The 19,370-nt window shown below is 43.6% G+C and overlaps 2 protein-coding genes across 4 annotated transcripts; one reads left to right on the top strand and one right to left on the bottom strand.

Moving 5' to 3' along the window:
* The first annotated feature begins 45 nt into the window (after nucleotides 1–45).
* On the top strand, nucleotides 46–9,526 carry mad2l1bp (MAD2L1 binding protein). The gene is made up of 3 exons (XM_056292268.1): nucleotides 46–430; nucleotides 5,941–6,221; nucleotides 8,949–9,526. The coding sequence occupies exons 1-3, from the start codon at nucleotides 46–48 to the stop codon at nucleotides 9,477–9,479; spliced, it is 1,197 nt and encodes a 398-aa protein (XP_056148243.1). The 3' UTR covers nucleotides 9,480–9,526.
* A 116-nt stretch (nucleotides 9,527–9,642) lies between these two features.
* On the bottom strand, nucleotides 9,643–18,401 carry ephx5 (epoxide hydrolase 5). Of its 3 annotated transcripts, none has more exons than XM_056291777.1 (9): nucleotides 18,053–18,401; nucleotides 16,888–17,086; nucleotides 16,489–16,669; nucleotides 16,166–16,375; nucleotides 15,961–16,090; nucleotides 12,959–13,170; nucleotides 12,607–12,715; nucleotides 10,719–10,844; nucleotides 9,643–10,592 (listed from the first exon to the last, which is right to left on the bottom strand). In XM_056291777.1, exons 1-9 carry the CDS (start codon nucleotides 18,070–18,072, stop codon nucleotides 10,391–10,393), a joined length of 1,389 nt encoding a protein of 462 aa, XP_056147752.1. In that variant the 5' UTR covers nucleotides 18,073–18,401; the 3' UTR covers nucleotides 9,643–10,390. The 3 variants fall into 3 exon arrangements, with proteins under 3 accessions (XP_056147752.1, XP_056147754.1, XP_056147753.1); XM_056291779.1 differs by having other exon boundaries at nucleotides 18,348–18,380; XM_056291778.1 differs by lacking the exon at nucleotides 18,053–18,401 and adding an exon at nucleotides 17,229–17,308.
* Between the last annotated feature and the right edge of the window lie 969 nt (nucleotides 18,402–19,370).

Raw genomic sequence — 19,370 nt, 5'->3', positions numbered from 1 at the left:
TCCCATGATGCACCGCGGGGGGGGGGCCGAACAAATTTCGAAACCATGGCGGAAGCGGATTTCAATCGTTCGTCGGCGGTCTCGGAAAACACAACGCGTACCGACAGAGTGGACCCCCGGGGGAGAATGCCTATCGCCTCTTCGCCAGAGAACGACGTCGTCTCACGCAACGAAGCGGATACGCGGTGTGAAAGACTGTCTTTTCGCCACACACGCTCCAATAGCGACGCCGGCACACACTCGCACCGGTCGCCCACCGGTTCGGCCGAACAGCTCTCGACTCCGGAAACAAGCTTGTCTCTAAACGCACCAAACACGCCCGACGAAGAAGCTGGCTTGTCGGAACATTTGCCCAAGTCGAGACAATGTAACACGGGGAGCTCGGAGGACAAGGAAAACGCCGCCGTGTCCCCGACACCCCCCGCGGCTGGTAAGTAGGCCCGGGTCAATAGCAGGACCAGCGTTACTTGGCTTTATGGGTTACGTCACTCGGGCCAATTTCGGGAGTTACCTTGATTTTCTGCCTGCCTAGAAATGATCTCTGCACTCTTTTGACTGCCTTTCTGTACATCATTTCAGCCGGGGGGTTAACATTAGATTAGGATTCAACGTTAGGTCAAGATTGGGGTTTACGGGTAAAAGATTTTTTTTTAATATAACAAAATGTATATTGTAGCGAATTCGGGGGACAACGCAACCACAGGAACTGCCGCGACCGGGAAGCGAACCCGTATCGCCCGCACCGCAGGAGACGGCGCTAACCGCTCGACTAAAGGGTCAGACCCGCCACCTAGCGGCCAGCGTGTCTTCTTATCCATGCACGTTACACTACCCCCCCCTCCTTCGGGAATCAGCTCCTTCACGCCTCAGGGCGCATACGCTTCCGATGGCCTTACGGTGGCTCCATCCCACTTCTGACACCAATGTAGCGAATTCGGGGGGCAACGCAACCACAGGAACTGCCGCGGCCGGGAAGCGAACCCGTATCGCCCGCACCGCAGGAGGCATCGCTAACCGCTAGACTAAAGGGTCAGACCCGCCACCTAGCGGCCAGCGTGTCTTCTTATCCATGCACGTTACAATATAATACGTCAGGTACAAAAAAAAAACGATACAGGAGAGCTGATAACAACACAAAATAATAATACTAAAATGCCAATATAATGTAACGATCACGGATGAATAGGCTCGGTAGCCCATGGCTAAGGGGTCGGAACCTTTAGTCTACTGGTTAACGTTGTCGCTCGTCGTGTGGGAGACACGAGTTCGCGCCCCGGCTGTGACGGTCCGGCCGGGGACGTCCTTCGCAAAGGAAGGGGGCACGAATTGAGATCGTGAAGGACCGTGAGGCTGTGACGGTCCGGACGAGCTGAGGTGGGATGGTGAGGTCGTGAAGGTCGTGAACCTGAAAACCTCTGTTCATGAATAAAGAATTTCCCCAATAAAAAAAAAAATGTTTCAGAGATTTGTTACTCATATCGTCATAGTAACAGATTACACCTTTAAGAGTAAAACAACGAGTAACATGAGTGATATTGAAAACATGAGAGTTTAAATCAGACCAAAATTTCATTGTTATTTTACACTGAAAAAATAAATGGATCGACGTTTCGTCAGCATGTCCACAAAAAGAACAAGAGTTGTCGACATCCACATATCTGGAGATTATACATTTCACTGGATAGATTTTGTGTAAGATTTCAAAGTGAACTTCTTTGACTTTGTTAGGAATACAAAACGTATAAGGTAAAAGCCATGTTTCCTGCCAGTTAATTTATTCCAAATGTGAGTTCCAGTAAAAATGTTAATGGGTCTTCACAATCATGTATGGGCAATAACTCACATTTAGATTCATTGAGTTTCAAACCTGAAGCTAGTGAAAACTGTTCAACTAGGTTTATAGGTTTCTGCAACTCTTTATCTCTTAATAAAATAGTTGTGTCGTCAGCTAGTTGTGAAATTCTTATTTCCCTATTAAATATAGACATGCCTTTAAACTCTGGATGTACAATATTTAGGGATAATGATTCAACAACTAAAATAAATAAAAAGGGTGAAATCAGGCAACCTTGACGGACACCACGTTTTATATCAAATCTATGGGAGGTGTTGAAGTTGATAACCACAGAGCTATTGATATCTTTATAAAACATTATCAATGGTACCTATAAAAGTTTTCCCAAAGCCAAGCAACTGAAGACATTCTAAAAGAAACTTATGTTCAATAGTATCAAAGGCTTTGTAAAAATCTAAAAAAAAAGAATAAAAGCTTTTGAATGTACTGACTCTGCATAGTCCAATAAATCTAAGATAAGTCTATTATTGCTAATATGCCAGCTTTTAATAAAACCGGACTGTGTTTCAGCAGCAATATGATTAAGCCCTGTCTTTAGTCTGTTCGCATAAGCCAAGGCCAACATTTTATAATCAATAGCCAATTATCTATTAACAAAGTGTGTTTATCCGGTTTTGGGATAAGGGAAATAATACCTTGTTTCATAGTTGTGCTCATCTCTCTCAGATCAATACATTCTTTGTACATACAAAATAATGGGTTTTGAATGAGGTCCCAAAAATGAACATAAAATTCAACTGAAAGACCATCAATACTGATTTTCCTTTTTTCAATGAGAAAGGAGCTGTTTTAATTTCGTTTACTGTCAGATCAGAATCACAGAGTATTTAGTCCTCATCAATATGTTTTCTTATCTTACTGATAAAACTTCCACAGGAACAGTCATTGAATTCAGACATATACAGGTTCCCATAAAAGGAAGAGACAAAATTGGAAATTAATTTTGGGTCTGTACACTGAGTTCCATTAATATGAAGAGCAGCTAGTGACTTTCTTGTGCCATTTCTTTTTTCAAGAGCAAAAAAAGTAGCTAGAGTTTGTCTCCCCGTCCTCTAGCCATTTGGTTCTGGATCTTATAAATGCACCCTTGGCCAAATCAAGATAAATTTGATCTATTTTTAGTTGAATCTCCTTCAATTCCAGTTCCCCTTCAGTAGATATGCTAGTCTTAGATAAGAGGACTTTTATTCTGTCTAATTAGACTCTGTTTTACTTTTAAGGGCGTTTAACTCTTTACTTCTCTATAACAACACCTCTAATCATGTACTTAAAATATTCCCATTTTTGTTTATATTCACAATTTGTGTTATCAATAAATATTTAATTAACTAACTTTTTAACACTGTCATTAAAGGGGCTGTCTTTAAGAAGGACATTGTTGAGTTTCCAGTAACCTCTTAATTTTGGAGTATCCTGTAGGCCACCAAGCTTTAGAATAATTTGCTTATGATCTGACAACGGAGTAAAAGAATGAGACATCTTTTACAAGATGAAGAACAGGTGATGAGATTAAAAATAGGTCAATCCTGGACCGAGAGAACAAATTCTTATTAGACCAAGTAAAATCCTGTATATCAGGATTTAAAAAGCGCCACGCATCAGTCGGAGAGAGATCAGAACAGTTTCAAAACAAAACTACTTCTTTGAAGACCATGACAAATTTTTGGAGGAAACCTATCCCTCGCATCATCAGCACATTCATTAAAGTCCCCACATAAAATTAAATAAGAGTCTGGATATTTATATAAGAGTTCAATGAGTTTAGAAATCATCTCAAAAAAGCACCTTGTTGGAGGAATGACAGTTGTGACCATAAAATTACAAACAATGAAAATTGAATTATCTTGTTTAAGCGTTATTGCAATCCATCTGCTATTGTTTGAAGGAACCACCCCAAGAATATCCCCTTTAAATCTATGCAGGAAGATTGAGATTCTAGTAGTGATTGGTACCATGACTACAGTTAATTCAATTTCCCCACTGCCCCTTCCAAAATTGTACATCTGACTCACATGAATGTGTTTCCTGGAGAAGTGTTAAGTCGGCCTCACTTCTTTTACAAAGTAAAAAGGTGGCTTCCTTCTTCACAGCATCACGTATACCCCTGACATTCAATGACATAACTGATAGAGAATTTAACTTAAAGTCCATTAAATAAATAAATAAAAATACAAGCTCTTACGTAAACAGGTAACTAGAACTTTAAGGTGTTTTAGTCTCATTTGAAAGAGGGAGTAATAGACAACCAGTAGGATATGGTGACCAAATACAATGACTCAATACAGTATACAATATATGGCAATTTAACTTGGCTAACCCTTGTAAAGAAATGCAGCATGTATAGAAATATAGTAGATGAATAGAAATATAGTATCATGAAGACAATATAATATAAGGTTTCTTTACCGGGTATTTCTTGACGTGGAGGACGGCCCGCTCTGCAGCCAACCAAAGTCCACAGTTCGGATTTTAAACTTTGTTTTCAGTAGGTGCACTTGAGTTAATTCTCCGGTCGAGAGAGTGAGGGGAATTGCTCAACAGAGTTATTAAATGTGAGCATCTCAATCCAACCAAGCGTGCGAGCCTAAAAGTCCATGGAGTGTATCAAAAGTCATTAAATGTCCAAGTGGTCAATTTTTTTTCTCTCCATCGATCAGAGCAAAAGGGCCACGGAAGGAAGCTTTTCCCCTTTCCTCTCTTGCTTTTTAACAGGGGGGGGCAGAGCTTCTCTCTTGCGACTGTCTTCAGGACTCGGTGCCTCTGTGAGCCGCAGTTTGTTATCCGGCAAACACTTGCAGCCTTTGGCGCTCTTCCACGCAGCACGGCGGAGTGCAAACAAGATGATGATAGACCTGTGGGATCCATCCTTTCATCTTGGGCCAAGACGATGGGCAGTGTCAACCCCCTCCTCCGGATATTCTTGAAGCCCGGGAGCAACGTTTCCGACAACATCAGTCACCGTTTTTCTGACATTTTTCGTTGGTTTCCCCTTTCAGCCCGCGTAGTTTCAAAGCCCATCTCCAACTGTGGCGTTTACATTCAGCGACTCCTGCCCTTAAGATGTCCGTGAATGCTCTCATTCTCCAGTTGCACTTGATTCAGCTCCTTTGGATGCCCTTAAGATGCGGTTGTAGAGGTGCTCAAGCAGGAGTCGTGACAACTTTCTCTTTCGGCTACACAACGTGCACCGTTTATTCCTTCCACCATTACCACGACAACAAAAACCCGCGCAGCGGAAGTGTGTCACTGTAAACCCGAACCGAGGAAACAGCAGCTGTAAACCAACGTTCCTACCAGCTCAATAAGGGGAATTATGTAGCCCCATAACCCCTACACGGTTTTCTTTTTTAAATCTTCAATTTCTGACTCCGTGTGCTCCAGAATTTCTTTATGTCGGTTACAAGTTGTTCCGCTATAGAGGACAGTTTCTCGGCGCGTTTAGAAATGGCACCTGTTGTCATTTCAATCACTGAGATCTTGCGTGCCGTCTCGTCGTGTTTGCTAGAGAGCATCCGGATTGCCGCCAAGATGTCTGCGCCGGCCGTTGTTGCTGCGATCATTACCGTTACCCCCCCCCCCCGCTTCTTCCTTTTGGTGACGGGTTCGAAGGGAGAGTCAGCAGGTGGGGCAGACAAGATACCGACAGGGCCCTCTGAGTTATTAAGCACCATTCTTTCCGTACCTGGTACATTCAACTCCATGGACGTTTCAGTGTCACTCACGTTAGCATTAGGATTGGTAGACATTTTAGCTAACGGCTAATTTGGATTCAAACTTTTAGCGCCGCGCTTTTTTTCCCCCTTCAAAATACTGTCTTATTTCCCCTGATAGCTATGCCCGGTACCAATTGCAAAGATAACCCTTCACTTATGTGTTCATTCCACGACCTAAAAATCCAAATATTCAGGTTGTCATACCGCAAAACCTCAAATTTGTCCGACGGAGTTCACATCCGCCTCCTTAGACCGCCGCCATCTTCTTCCGGTTAAAAATGATTAAATCGGAAAAGGTTGACGTGGCGTCATCCGGAGGGGGCGGGGGGGTACGGCGCTAAGTCGGCTAACGCTTTCGCTCGACTTTGCCAGATAACGCTGCCGAAGAAGACGGCGACTGTCCGGAGGATTTGCAGATGCCCTCGTTAACTGCCGCCAAGCGTGGCAGGGCTGAGGTCAGTGACGAGGAGGTGATCCGGTCTGCCCGGGAGGAGGGCCGCGTGGACGTGGTCTTCCCCGGCGCCGTCACTCAGGACGGCTGCTGCCGCTTCGTCAGCGAGATCCTCAAGTGCGTCCTGTATCAGAGACAACAGCTGCCCATGACCTACGACCAACTGGTGCACTTCCAGAAGAAACAGCAGGCTTCACTTCAGGTCAGTCGATCCACCGGGGGGGGGGGGGGATCTACACACACCTAATATTAAAGGAACATCCCAAAAAAGTATATACCTTTGTATAGAAAAGCGCTATACAAATTTATGTAAACTCCTAATAACCCTTTAGCCGAGCGGTTAGTGGTGCCGCCTTGTGGTGCAGTACACTCGTATCGAATCCCGCACCGGGCAAGAAAATAACCGGTTACATTTAATTATCATTATTATACCAGTTGATTGATTAACCTGGGTCTTATTCTCATAGTGTTTTTCATTATTCAGAAAGATTATGCTATAGACTGCTTCACAATGTCGGTACAGAATATTGGTTTGTGGAGGAGCTCAATCTTTCGGCTACACAACGTGCGCCGTTTATTCCTTCCGCCATAACAACGACAAAAACCCGCGCAGCGGAAGTGTGTCGCTGTAAACCCGAACCGAGAAAACAGCAGCTGTAAACAAACGTTCCTACCAGCTCAATAAGGGGAATTATGTAGCCATATAACCACTACAGGTTCGATTTAATTCAAACAACTCCATTTTAACTAAACCTCTTATTTGTAAATGAAAAAAGTTGAAAGATAAACTTGATTAGCTGAAATTGACAGAAAATATTGGTAACACTTTAGTATGGGGAACGTAGTCACTGTTAATTAGGTGCTTATTAGCATGCAAATTAGCAACATATTGGCTCTTAATTGGTCATTATTACGTACTCATTAATGCCTTATTCTGCATGGCCTTATTATACAACCATTAACTATGAGTTTTCCCTCTATAACCTCAGAATTATTACTTATTAGTAGTACCATCTCAATATGCTTTGCTTAGTATGGACTTTATAAGGTGGTAGTACCACAAGAAGAGTTATTCTCCCTTACTAGCACTTAATGAATATGGTCTGTTCTTACATAACAACACACAAAACTACAAGTGTTAATAGTGTTAAATTACTGTAAATTAAGTTTTCGTTACTTAGAATATGTTCCCCATACTAAAGTGACATCTTGATCATTACTAATTCACTAGTAATTAAGTTTTTTTATGTTCCCCATACTAAAGTGTTACCAAAATATTTAAATACCGGAGCTATTAAGTAGCGTTTCAATGGCCATGTGTACTATTCACAGAGGATTTGGGAATAGTTGCAATCGCAGCATTGTAAGATTGGTGACAGATGTACTCATTGCGCCCCCCCCCAGTTCAGGGATGGTCATTCCCTTTTTACGTAGATGGCCTCTTTAACTCCCCGTTCAAACCAGTGTTCCTCCCCATCAAGGATGTGCACATCCTCATCCCTGAAAGAGTGGCCACTTGCCTGTAGATGGGTGTAGACTGCGGAGTCCTGGCCTGACATGTTAGTTCTCCTGTGTTGTGACATCCTCTTGACCAGTGTCTGTTTGGTTTCCCCGATGTACAAGTCACGGCAATCCTCCTGGCACTTAACAGCGTACACTATATTGCTCTGTTTGTGCCGGGGGACCTGATCCTTGGGGTGGACCAATTTTTGGGGTTTGAAAGCAACGGAGACACAGTATTTGGAAAATATCAGGAATCCGGAACAATTTGTCATTTCTTGGACGTACTTGCATACACAAAGAAACGAAATTTCATTTCCCACCAGCCCACAGTAGTGTTAACACAAAAAACACACATCCAAAATTTTCCAAGAACGACACCACCAAAAACATTAAAAAAAGAAACATCTCAACTTTTCCGACATTCCCACCACATATGGAATCGCCACTGGTTTACACTATAGTAGACAGGCTCCAGCATCCATGCAACCCTGAGAACAGGATAAGTGGTTTGGATAATGGATGGACAGTACTAATACTAGTACTGGGGGGGGGGGGCTGAGTACACTGATTAGTACACATGGCCACTGAAACTCTATTTAATGGCCATGCCTATTTGCATAAGTAACTGATCGTTGGTTTCGGTTGTTATGCAACTGTACTGTTTATAAGGGTGGGGATACCTGCAGTCAGTTGAGACTTTAGAGGTCACTTAGATGAGTGATGAAATGTTTGTCACTAAACGTTGTGTCCAGATGAACTGATTCAACTTACTTTGATTTTCTTACCTGGATTATTGAGTATGCAGACACTTACCGTACTCAACCTATTCTGTGCGCAAACAAAATTTGTTTAGGCTACATTGGTGAGTCTCAGGTGGCAAATCCAAATCATATAATAGGAATGTAAGTATGGTCGCTTGTTTCTGCAAGTTGTAGTTCTAGTATTAAATAACTACTTTTAATTTTGGCTAAAGAAATAAAATATCAACTTTGCCTGCATGTCCAAAGAAGAGGTTTAGATAAAATGGACCTGCTTGGGGTAACCTGTATGTTAGTATGTCGTATTGACGCCGTTGTGAAGCAGAGGGCCTGTTGTGGCTGGTCTTCAAAGACATCCACAATATGGCAGGTAGGTAAAATATAACAATTGATAGGAATAAGTCAGGTCAAGTTTGTGTAGCCCAATATCACAAATTACAACTTTGCCTGAAGGGGCTTTACAGCAGTACAACATCCTGTCCTTAGAAACTCGCATTGGATAAGTCGCTTTGGATAAAAACATCTGCCTAATTCGTAAATGCAATGAATGATGGAAAAATACTATGAAAATAAGACCAAGGTCGAAAAGTACCGTTATTTTCTTTTAAGTCACAGATTAAGTGCTGTATGATGCTTGTCGCTACATTTCAAGTTTATTTACTATACAGGATAAAGAGGTGGTAAGCTGGAGACCGGTGCAGTCAGTGGACATGAACTGGCGGAAGTGTCAGCAGACCCTCCACGAGCTGGAGGAGGTGTTGCAGCAGCTGCAAGTGCTCTTCTCCCTCAGCCTGGTGCCCCGTGTACTATTGTTGCTGGGCGGCTCCCTCATCCTCCCCAAAGAGCTCTACGAGATCAATATGGAAGCGCTTGTTTTAGCTGCCGGAGATCAGAGTCTTCAGGTCTCGTCATGCCTGAGGCAGCTCTTTCGTACCCTTTTTGTGGCCGATCTTTTGTCTGATGCCAGACCTGTGCGACTGATGGCCACTACAGTCTTGGTTCTGGCTCACAGGGATTGCGGTGTGGGATGGTTCCGACCTAAATTGGATTTTAAAGTGCCAACCCGTGTTAAGAATCAAATTATTGCCCTGTCGACTACTGCTGGTGTCTCAAGAGTTCCCCTGGAGGTGGCAGCATCTGAGTGGCAGGATTATATATGGTATCGGGCACCTTTGACCATCAAGGGCTTTAGCAAGTGACATCAAAAAAGGAGAAATATGTAATTCAGAAAATGGAGAATCTGCCTCTCTGGAGCCTCCAGACTATGTTTTGCAATTATTTGAACAGTAGTTAAGAGGAATTCTGAACTGAACATTTTTAACAAATAGTTTAGTTTTACATTTGAGATTAAATGTGCCACAGTTTAAAATGATAAGTTTATTACAATGAATATGGTATTATGCTTTTGTGATATGTTTAGTAGTCATACAGAACCAGCATTTAGCTTTTGTCACACCTTACAATGTTACAATTTCATTCAGCAGACACATTTATCCAAAGCGATGTACATCTGAGTTAATACAACTCAAACAAGGATCTAGTCAGAAGACAACAACACAAGGTCCAAGTCCTTGTGTGTATTTGTCTGTATTTTTACAAAAGGTCTTCTGTTTTATGTTTTTTTTTCCACATCAGGCCATTTGAATATCAATCAATCAATCAAGTTGCATTTTATACAGCGCTTTTCTAGCTGCAACAGCCACTCAAAGCGCTTTAAATTTCTGGTCAAATCTGAATTTCAGACACCTGTTATAATAGAACACAAGCCGTTTTCTGTACAATCGCTACCTATTTCGTGTGCGTAAGGCCACCGAATTTACAACGATTAACTTATTCACATGTGTATTACAAAAAGATTTGACATGTTAAATGATTTTTTTTTAATTAAGGATTTTGTACACAACAATTTTGGTGCTTTTGAAAGTGGGGTGTGTAGAATAGGTGACAAGTTGTAGCAGGTATGACACATTTTGAATGATCAGTCAAATAAGGGAAAACCAAGCTTCTACAGATTCTGAGTTGTGAACATGAATTTAGGCTTGATGGCCTCAGTACCGAGACACATGCAATACAAAATTTACAGTAATTTAGGTGCATTGCTCTAACAAGTTTACAACTTCTCCACTTTCTTTACGAACTGGATGATATCATTAGCTAGCAGCTGGGGCTCCTCAAAGGCTGCAAAGTGTCCACCTTGAGACATGTAAGAGTAGGACAGGATGTTCCTGTATCTAATTTCTGCCCATGAACGGGGACAGTGCACCAGCTCACCGGGGAAGGCTGCCACTCCTGTAGGCACAAATATTCCGGACCTAAAACAAGAATGTAATCTCAGAGGCTTGGACAACATGAACCAATGTAGACCAAAATGGGACACTGAGGTAACTCAGTCCAGTACAAAAGCAAAATATCAACAAGATGAGCAAGTAGCCACATACCTCATATCCCCTCTTTTCTCAATGTTAGTCTGCAGATTTTCTTTGTAGAAGCGCATTGAAGAGACTATTGTACCTGTGGTCCAGTAGATCATGACATTGGTCAGGAGCTCATCCAGCTTGAACTTTCTGCAATGAAATGTGATAACATGCTGATTCACTATGACTGTGTAAACATTAATAATATAAAACATGGCGTCCGGGTGGGATGGTGATCTATTCCATTGCCTCCCAACACGGGGATCGGTGGTTCGAATCCCCGTGTTACCTCTTGCTTGGTCCCTGCAGACACAACTGGCTGTGTCTGTGGGTGAGAAGCCGGATGTGGGTTTGTGCCCTGGTCGCTGCACTAGCACCTCTGGTCAGTCAGGGCACAGAATAGAGATCGTACAGAAGTACCAGTGTCAACAGTTTAGTTCAAGTCTCACTCTGAGTGAGGTCCGATGGCGTTCAGATGGGAAATTTTGCATCTTTATATTGCATCACAGTACAAAATATTCTCTCTGAGTGATATTTCTACAGTTTGCCCATAATACTATTTGTAAACAAAGGGGCTAAGAAGAAATGGTGAGATCACTTCTGTGCTGATGTTTTGGGACAAACGGGGCCTAATTCGCCACTAATAATGCATGATATTTAATGCTCTTTGTCGATTAGGTCAGATTAACTCTCCGCAGCTGTGTGTTTGTGATAAATGAACACAGATTTGAATCAATTGATTGAAACGAGACAATCTTCGTCGTGGCGCCATTAAATTACTGACAGCGCGCGATCACCGGCTGCTGCAGGTAAACAACAATGGCGGACGCGCTTGCGTCTTTACGTCTTTTCTGACGTAGAACAGCTCATTGGTACTTCTGTAGGATCTCTATTCTGTGGGTCGGGGCACCTGTTCAGGGGAGGGGGAACTGAGGGAAATGATGTGATCCTCCCACGCGCTACGTCCCCCTGGTGAAACTCCTGTCAGGTGAAAAGAAGCGGCTGGAGACTCCACATGTATGGGAGGAGGCATGTGGTAGTCTGCAGCCCTCCCCGGATCGGCAGAGGGGGTGGAGCAGCGACCGGGACGGCTCGGAAGAGTGGGGTAATTGGCTGGAAACAATTGGGGAGAAAAGGGGGGAAAATCCAAACAAAACAAAAAATATATATATATATATATAAACCATATTGTCCCAAACTTTAAAGGTAGAGCAAGTGGGAATTTCATAAAAATAAATGTAAAGACTCATACAAAAATAATCCCTCTCAATTATCACTTATGACCCACTAGACGTGTGTGGCGGTGTCTGTATCTGTAGAGACCCTGTCCTCTGCCTGTATTTTCTTTGCTGTGTACAGGACATTTCTGGGTGTTAACCTTTGGGCAGCGGGACTAAAAATGTAGCCATCAGCTCGCATCCAAGAGGAAGCTACGACAATGGCGGACACAGCGCCAAAAAGACGCAAATACAGCGAGGTGAAACGCCAAGCGGACAAAGCTCGTTCCAAAACGAGAGTGAATCTGGGGTTGGTTTTCACCTGCTGGCGAACACTGAAGGACAGGGGGGGAATGAAGAGGGACGCAGAGTTGGCCTGTACTCTGGGATGTGTTCTGGTGACGTTGAGCTGGGGGGAGGGGCCAACTTTTAATGTTGCGTTTACAAACCGCCAACAAATCCTACTCGTTCTACCTTTAAAGTTGCTTTTGCGTTCTACAAACTGCAGCATGTCAAATGATGTCAAGATGTAAATGAAAAAGCTGAGAAAAAACTATGGAATAAAGAATATCCATGTTCAAACAACATCCACACGAGATCTTTTTTTTATACATTAGTTCACAACATACCTGCAGACTCATCTTTATCCACTCAAAACCTGCTAACAAAAAAAAACAAGATTGAATGTCTTGTACCTTTCCAATCCTCCATCCTCTAAGTCTCTGTTCTTGAGGTCTGTCCAGGAGGAGAACTTTTCCAAAATATAGGCAGCCAAACCAACAGGAGAGTCATTCAGTCCACAGCCTGTAGACGGAAGAAAGACAATGTCAGGCATTGAAATAACACGCACCGAAATCAACCCATTAGCCTATCTCACACTGGTTCCCTGTTATTTGTTGGAACAAATATCTTTGCCTCCAGTACAAATGCATATTAAGCCAAGTAGACTGCCATAACCAAGAATTCAGCTATTATACAAGATATATTTTGACTTGTAAGTATTCACCTAAATTTTTAAGGATACTTCATGCATGTGTGTGTTCGGACCTGCAGTATCTGGCTTGGTGGCCTGTATATGAAGATACCCCGTTTCCCTTAGGGTCTCGTAGACATTCTTCTCCATGAAAGGGAACAGCCGGCGAACATCTTCCCTTGTGAAACCCACGAGGAAGGGTAGGTAGCGACCAATCAGAATCGACAACATTGATTTGAGACTCCTCCGTGCGATAACCATGTTTAGATGGAGACCTTTCACATGCCTCAAAATGGTAGAGAAGGGATCATAGAAGAGATCGTGAGAACAGTAGCATTCATTTAGCTCAAGCCTGAAGCTCTAAAGACATCGTCGATCAATAATGATATTCTGCCTTCTAGATTTTACACTGGTGATCACTTAAAGCTACAATCCTGGGGCTGTATTCATGAAACATTTTATCATTAACAGGTCTCCCAAATAGCAGTAAAGTAATTTATACCTAAGAGTTTCCTCTTAAAACCTATTCACAAAGCTGCCCAGACCAACTTTTACCGAGGAATGGGGAGAAATCTTACGAGAAAGGGTGGGGTTGACTTCGTTGCTATGGATGAAGTCGTGTTTCATGAACAAGCTTACATACTATGCCCACAGTGATTGGCTGATAGGGTCTGTCAGTGATTTCATCATAGAAACACTGTAGAAGGAGGTATCATGTTGCCGTACTCAAAGATTTTAACGAAGATGTATGCCAAGTGTCACTGATTAAACATGAAATCAAGAAAAATACACTTACTAGTCAAGCAGATGTTCAGCTAATTGTCAGCCTCTTATGTGTCTGGCAGTTCATAAACAATTAGCAGATATACATATAAGCAGCCTTTTCAGACTAGAATAACAATGGCTGATAGTATGTGTGGTGGAATTTTCCTCTTTAGGCTGAAAGGTTATATGACAGTGTCCCCATGAACTCTACTTCTGACCTGGGAGTGGGGGGTTAAGGCCCATCTCTGAACGGTTCATATCTCTCTGTCTGCTAGGGTTGACTGGGCAAGGCAGAGGTCCTGATAAGACTGAGCTGTCTCCTATGGAAATCAAGGCTGCAGAGGATGCGATGCTCTGTTTCAGACGGCCGGGGACGGTCAGGATGACTCCTCTTAGATATGTATTGCATGTGGGGCGTCCGGGTAGCGTAGCGGTCTATTCTGTTGCCTACCAACATGGGGATTGCCGGTTCGAATCCCCGAGTTACCTCCGGCTTGTCTATAATTGGCCGTGTCTACGGGTGGGAAGCTGGATGTGGGTACGTGTCCTGGTCGCTGCACTAGCACCTCCTCTGCTTGGTCGGGGCACCTGTTCGGGGGAACTGGGGGGAATAGCGTGATACTCCCATGCGCTACTTCCCCCTGGTGAAACTCCTCACTGTCAGGTGAAAAGAAGTGGCTAGTGACTCCACATGTATAGGAGGAGGCATGTGGTAGTCTACAGCCCTGCTCAGATCGGCAGAGGGGGTGGACCAGCAACCTTCTTTGAATGCAGACATGACTTCTGTTAACATAAGCTAACCGTGGGTCCAGGGGAGGGTTTTAAATACCCTGTCAGAAAGTAACCTCCAGGACTGGGTGGCATTACACAGTGCCTACAGTTTTACTGCTGATCTCTGTTCTCCTCAACTCAAGCTTCAATAAAAGTTCCAGGTCCAGGTCTCCTGAACCTTCTTTAGATGCAAGTTGACCAGTTCTTCTTCACATTAAGACATCTAACACTTCATCGTGAAAACAAAAACCAAACTGGACGTAAGAACAGCTTTTACTTCTTGCCCATCTTGTGCATGAAAGGAATGACATTATTAAAGGAAAATTTGGAGTTGGGATAGCTTCGAAAACCAAAAAAGAAGTGTGGGAAAATATATGCTTGCAAGTAAATGCGGCTTCCCCACTTCTGTCCAGAACCACTGACGAGCGCTGGTATTCTTTGCAGTCTCAGGCAAGGGCAGAGACTGCAGCATTCAAGTGACTCATGCATTCCTGAGTAACGCTTCTATGATCATAATACCCTCATGATAAAGGCAGTACCTTTTTAAAAGCCCAGTATCATTGAAAGTTTCTAAAATGTTGAGCGGCAGCAGCCATTTTATGATTGTTTGTGATTTGGTCTTAGTGACCTAAGAGTCCTCTTGACTCCCCCTAACGTTATACAGATTTAGGAGCTGGTTTTAGCGCTAAAACACTTTGTGAAATACTCTAAGACCACAAATTTTGGAGTTCTAAAATTAGGACTGACACACCAATTATTTTTAAGGGTTTCTCCTAAATCAGCAAGTTGAGAGCTACTTTTAGCCTTAAGATGTTTTATGAATACAGCCCCTAGAGGTCAGTGTTTGTGGCCAACTTTGAACACCTTTAGTGTAATACTGATAACTGCATCGGTGTTTGGCCACTAAATCTCACAGAGTCACTCGACATAAGACAGACACCTAAGTGGTGTCATCACCTTCTCCAGCACCAGATTCAAAAAATATGATTGCACCTGAATTTTGTAATTTTGTCTATTGATGTTGTTGTGTATGTTGGTAATGGTCTGCCATAGCTGCTTGTTTACAATGTCAACTATGCTTCTTCAAACTCATTGCCATCTGCCATATCCTTTCTAAGTGACAATGTAAAACACCTTGCACTGTAACGTTTTCCCAGGGAAAGTCCTACCTGACTAACTATTCATAGATGAGCTATTGTCATAAATACACCAAGGATGGAAAGTATCAAAAGGGGCGGTTGTTTGTATGTAAATCCTCAGGATTTTATCTTTAAAATGTAGCATAATCCCCGTTTCTTAAAAAGTGCTATGATGGCAAAAGTATAATGAAACTCAGCCGCACTCAAACATTGACCCAATGAACTTGTGACTTGGTGTTCTTGGTGAATTGTTCATGGTGAATTGTGCGCTTTGGCACAATACAAGCTGTGTTTCATTCATAATTGAGTCACTATTTCACAATGTTCTCTCTGGAAAAACAACATGTTGTTGCAAATTCCAGTGCTATGTTGATAAATCTTGTTTGTGTGCACAAGCTTACTGTGGTTGCATCTGTGCCATGTTGGTGGTGATGAGGGAGCCCCAGTCCCCACCCTGCAAGTAGAACTGTGAGAACCCGAGGCGCTCCATCAGTGTCAGGAAAACTCTTGCAGCAGCAAGACTGTCAAATCCTAGAGCGATTCAAGAAGCATTCATTTAGACAAATGCTATTAAAACTAATACATACACGTTCACACTCTACTTACCTTGCTTATGTGGCGCCTCTGAGAAACCATAGCCAGGGATGGATGGACATATGACCTCAAATGCAAGACCAGCTTGGGTATCTGTGAGCAAGGGAAGCATCTTGTAGAATTCAAAGAATGAGCCAGGCCAGCCATGGACAAGCATGAGAGGCAACACCTGCTGACCCTCCCGATGTGGTGGCTGTATGTGGATGAAGTGCACGTCCAATCCTGGCATACACGGATGACAACAGACAATGGGTATCATGTGAGATGACCAGACTAGACATGTGAACTGCGGACACTGCAGGTGTAATGACAAACCAGCAAAAGACTGGGTTTACCTTCTATTCTGGTTTTGAAGTGGGGATACTTGTTAAGTACCGCCACCTGCTTTTTCCAGTCAAACTGATGCCTCCAGTAAGAAGCCACCATTTTAAGATAGGTGGAATTGAAACCATACTGGAAACAGCCATCCTCTATTGGATCGGTATAGCGAGTTCTGTCAATGCGTCTGTGAAGCTCCTAAAGAAAGTAATTTTGATTACTACAATGTCATACAGATCACAAACCTCTGCTATGAAAAATTGTATGGCTTTATATTTATTCAATGCATTATTGATTTAGTCTTACTCTTATTTTTGCCTTGTCTGGTTTTATTTCTTTGTAAATCACTTTGTAACATTGTTTTAGAAAAGCGCTATAGTTTATCATTATTACTATTATCAAATAGTACAGTTTACCTCAATCTCTTCTTGTGAAGTTTCAACCTCAAAAGAATAGATTTTATCATCCTCTGCCGGTGGTTTCTCTCCTGCTCCCCACCATCCTTCACCAATGGGTATACTTTTGACTTGCCTCCTTTTGTACATAAGATATACACATATCCCCCCTACTGCCACAGCCGATCCTGCAAGGAGCTGCTGCTGAAAGGGGTCCAAACTGGGAAAAAAAAGTTTGCCTGTAATATTTCCATCCATTATCATTATCATCATCATCAGTTCCGTAACCTATGGAGGTCGTAGGAGCACAGCTGATGCCCCAACAGGGTTGAGTGATCATTGTGTTTCAGTAGGCGGTGTACCTGGTGGTCCCTATCTCCTCTCCAGGTATGGATGGCCTTTGGTTTACAGTGGAACTCGTCCGCCCTTTGACAGGTTTTGTTTTTAGTCCCGCTGGGTGTCCACACACCCTACTCACAACAACCCAAGGGTTGAAGTGGGGATGCCGGTTTACATCGTAATGTCATCCATCCATTATCCAAACCGCTTATCCTGCTCTCAGAGTGGCGGGGATGCTGGAGCCTATCCCAGCAGTCACTGGGCGGCAGACGGGGAGACACCCTGGACAGGCCGCCAGGCCATCACAGGGCCAACACACACACAAGACCTTGGCAGGTCCCAGTCTGAGGCATCTAAGCTCTCGCTCTAACACACTATCTTTTTACTATGCCAATGGACACACTCGTCTGCACATGCTAATGTGTGCCATCTGTTAAAGTGTGTTGTTACGCCATCAGCACTTTATCAAGGCCTCCACATAGTAGAGAGAGATTAGGGAGACATAACAAACACGCACACACACACACACACACACACACACACACACACACACACACACACACACCTAGGGACAATTTAGTATGGCTGATCCACCTGACCTACATGTCTTTGGACTGTGGGAGGAAACCGGAGCCCCCGGAGGAAACCCACACAGACACGGGGAGAACATGCAAACTCCACACAGAGGACGACCCGGGACAACCCCCAAGGTTGGACTACCCCGGGACTCGAACCCACGACCTTCTTGCTGGGAGGCGACCGCGCTAACCACTGCGCCACCGTAATATTTTATCAAACGATTCGTTTCAGAGCAAGTGTCCGCATTTGTGGGAAACAGGCTACTTACTTCACAAGGGGTCTCTGCATTGCGTGTGTCGACTGGCTCAATGGCGGCACGTACAGGTAGAAACCTCAGGGGTCAAAGTTTATCTTTATAAACCGGAAGACACGCGGACGCAGTCGGAAACCACGTGACCAGCGGGGGCGGGGGGGTGGGCGGATACAGGTAAACTATAGTATAAACTCTGGCCGACGTCTGAACACTAAGGTAAAATTGGAAATCTATTGACAGATTCCAACCTCCCGGATCAATAACTCGCAAGAGGAACGTCGTTAAAACACAAGCGACGCCTCTTTCCTACCGTAGTAAGGGGGAAACAACGAGCCGTCCTCCCTTCCGGACAGCTGACGCCGGTCTCCCCGTGCAGCCGCCTGTGGCGCGAGCGCGCAGGGACCGTCTACAAAGTGCAGTACCCCCCTAAAGAGGCACTACTACACTAATATTCAACAACTTCCCCCTTATACAACGTAGCGCCCCCAAAATCACTCCACACACCGGCGGCCTCCTGCTGGCTACACTGCAACACTTAGTTTGAGGGGAAAAAAAGGAGGCTTTTGTAGAATTTGGGGGTTTTCCGTTTTGCTGAATTTTCCCACGGTTACTAAATCGTGTCATGGCTGCCTCGTGGCCACTGCCTTTAAACTAATAGCACAGGGTGACCCTACGCATCCTTCATTTGATTGGTTATTGAAGTTATGAAATATTTTTCCCTATGCAAATTCCCCAAAATTATGCACGAGCCCCCCCCCCCACCTCAAACTACGCGTTGTAGTATAACCAACAGGAGGCCACTGGCGTGTGATGTGACTGTGTTGACAATAAACTGTATAAGAGTGAAGTTATTGACTATTTAAATTCCCCGTAATTATGCAAATTCGTTGTGCAAATAATTACGCCTTTAAAAAAAACATGTCAAATTCCTATATGCGTTAAGGAATACTCGATTGTTTTTGATGCAATCCCACCTGGAGTAGCAATGCTGCTGCCCCTGAGGGATGCAGACTTTCCATGGCCACTCGAATAAGCCCGCTCTACTACTGGTATGTTGTTTTCTACAAAGCAGCACATTAACAATGAAAATATTAGAAACTTATTTGGGGACAAGTCTGGTCCTTACCTGCGGAAGCTGGTCCTTTACTTACTACGTGAAATAAGTCACATTTAAACTAATCCATAGAGTCCATCTGACCAAGGTTTTCCGACTGCTCTTCCTGCAGGAGTGCAGCTGAAGAGATGACATGTCTGTCCTGGTGATACACCAACACACTTACATTCTGCTCACACAGTCTTGGGCCTAGTCAGACCCGTCTTATACATGCTTTTT

This window comes from Lampris incognitus, chromosome 13 (genome assembly GCF_029633865.1).
Source record: "Lampris incognitus isolate fLamInc1 chromosome 13, fLamInc1.hap2, whole genome shotgun sequence".
Classification (NCBI taxonomy): Eukaryota; Metazoa; Chordata; class Actinopteri; order Lampriformes; family Lampridae; genus Lampris; species Lampris incognitus.
The sequence above is the reverse complement of the archived record's forward strand: the minus strand, read 5'-3'. Positions and strand labels throughout refer to the sequence as shown.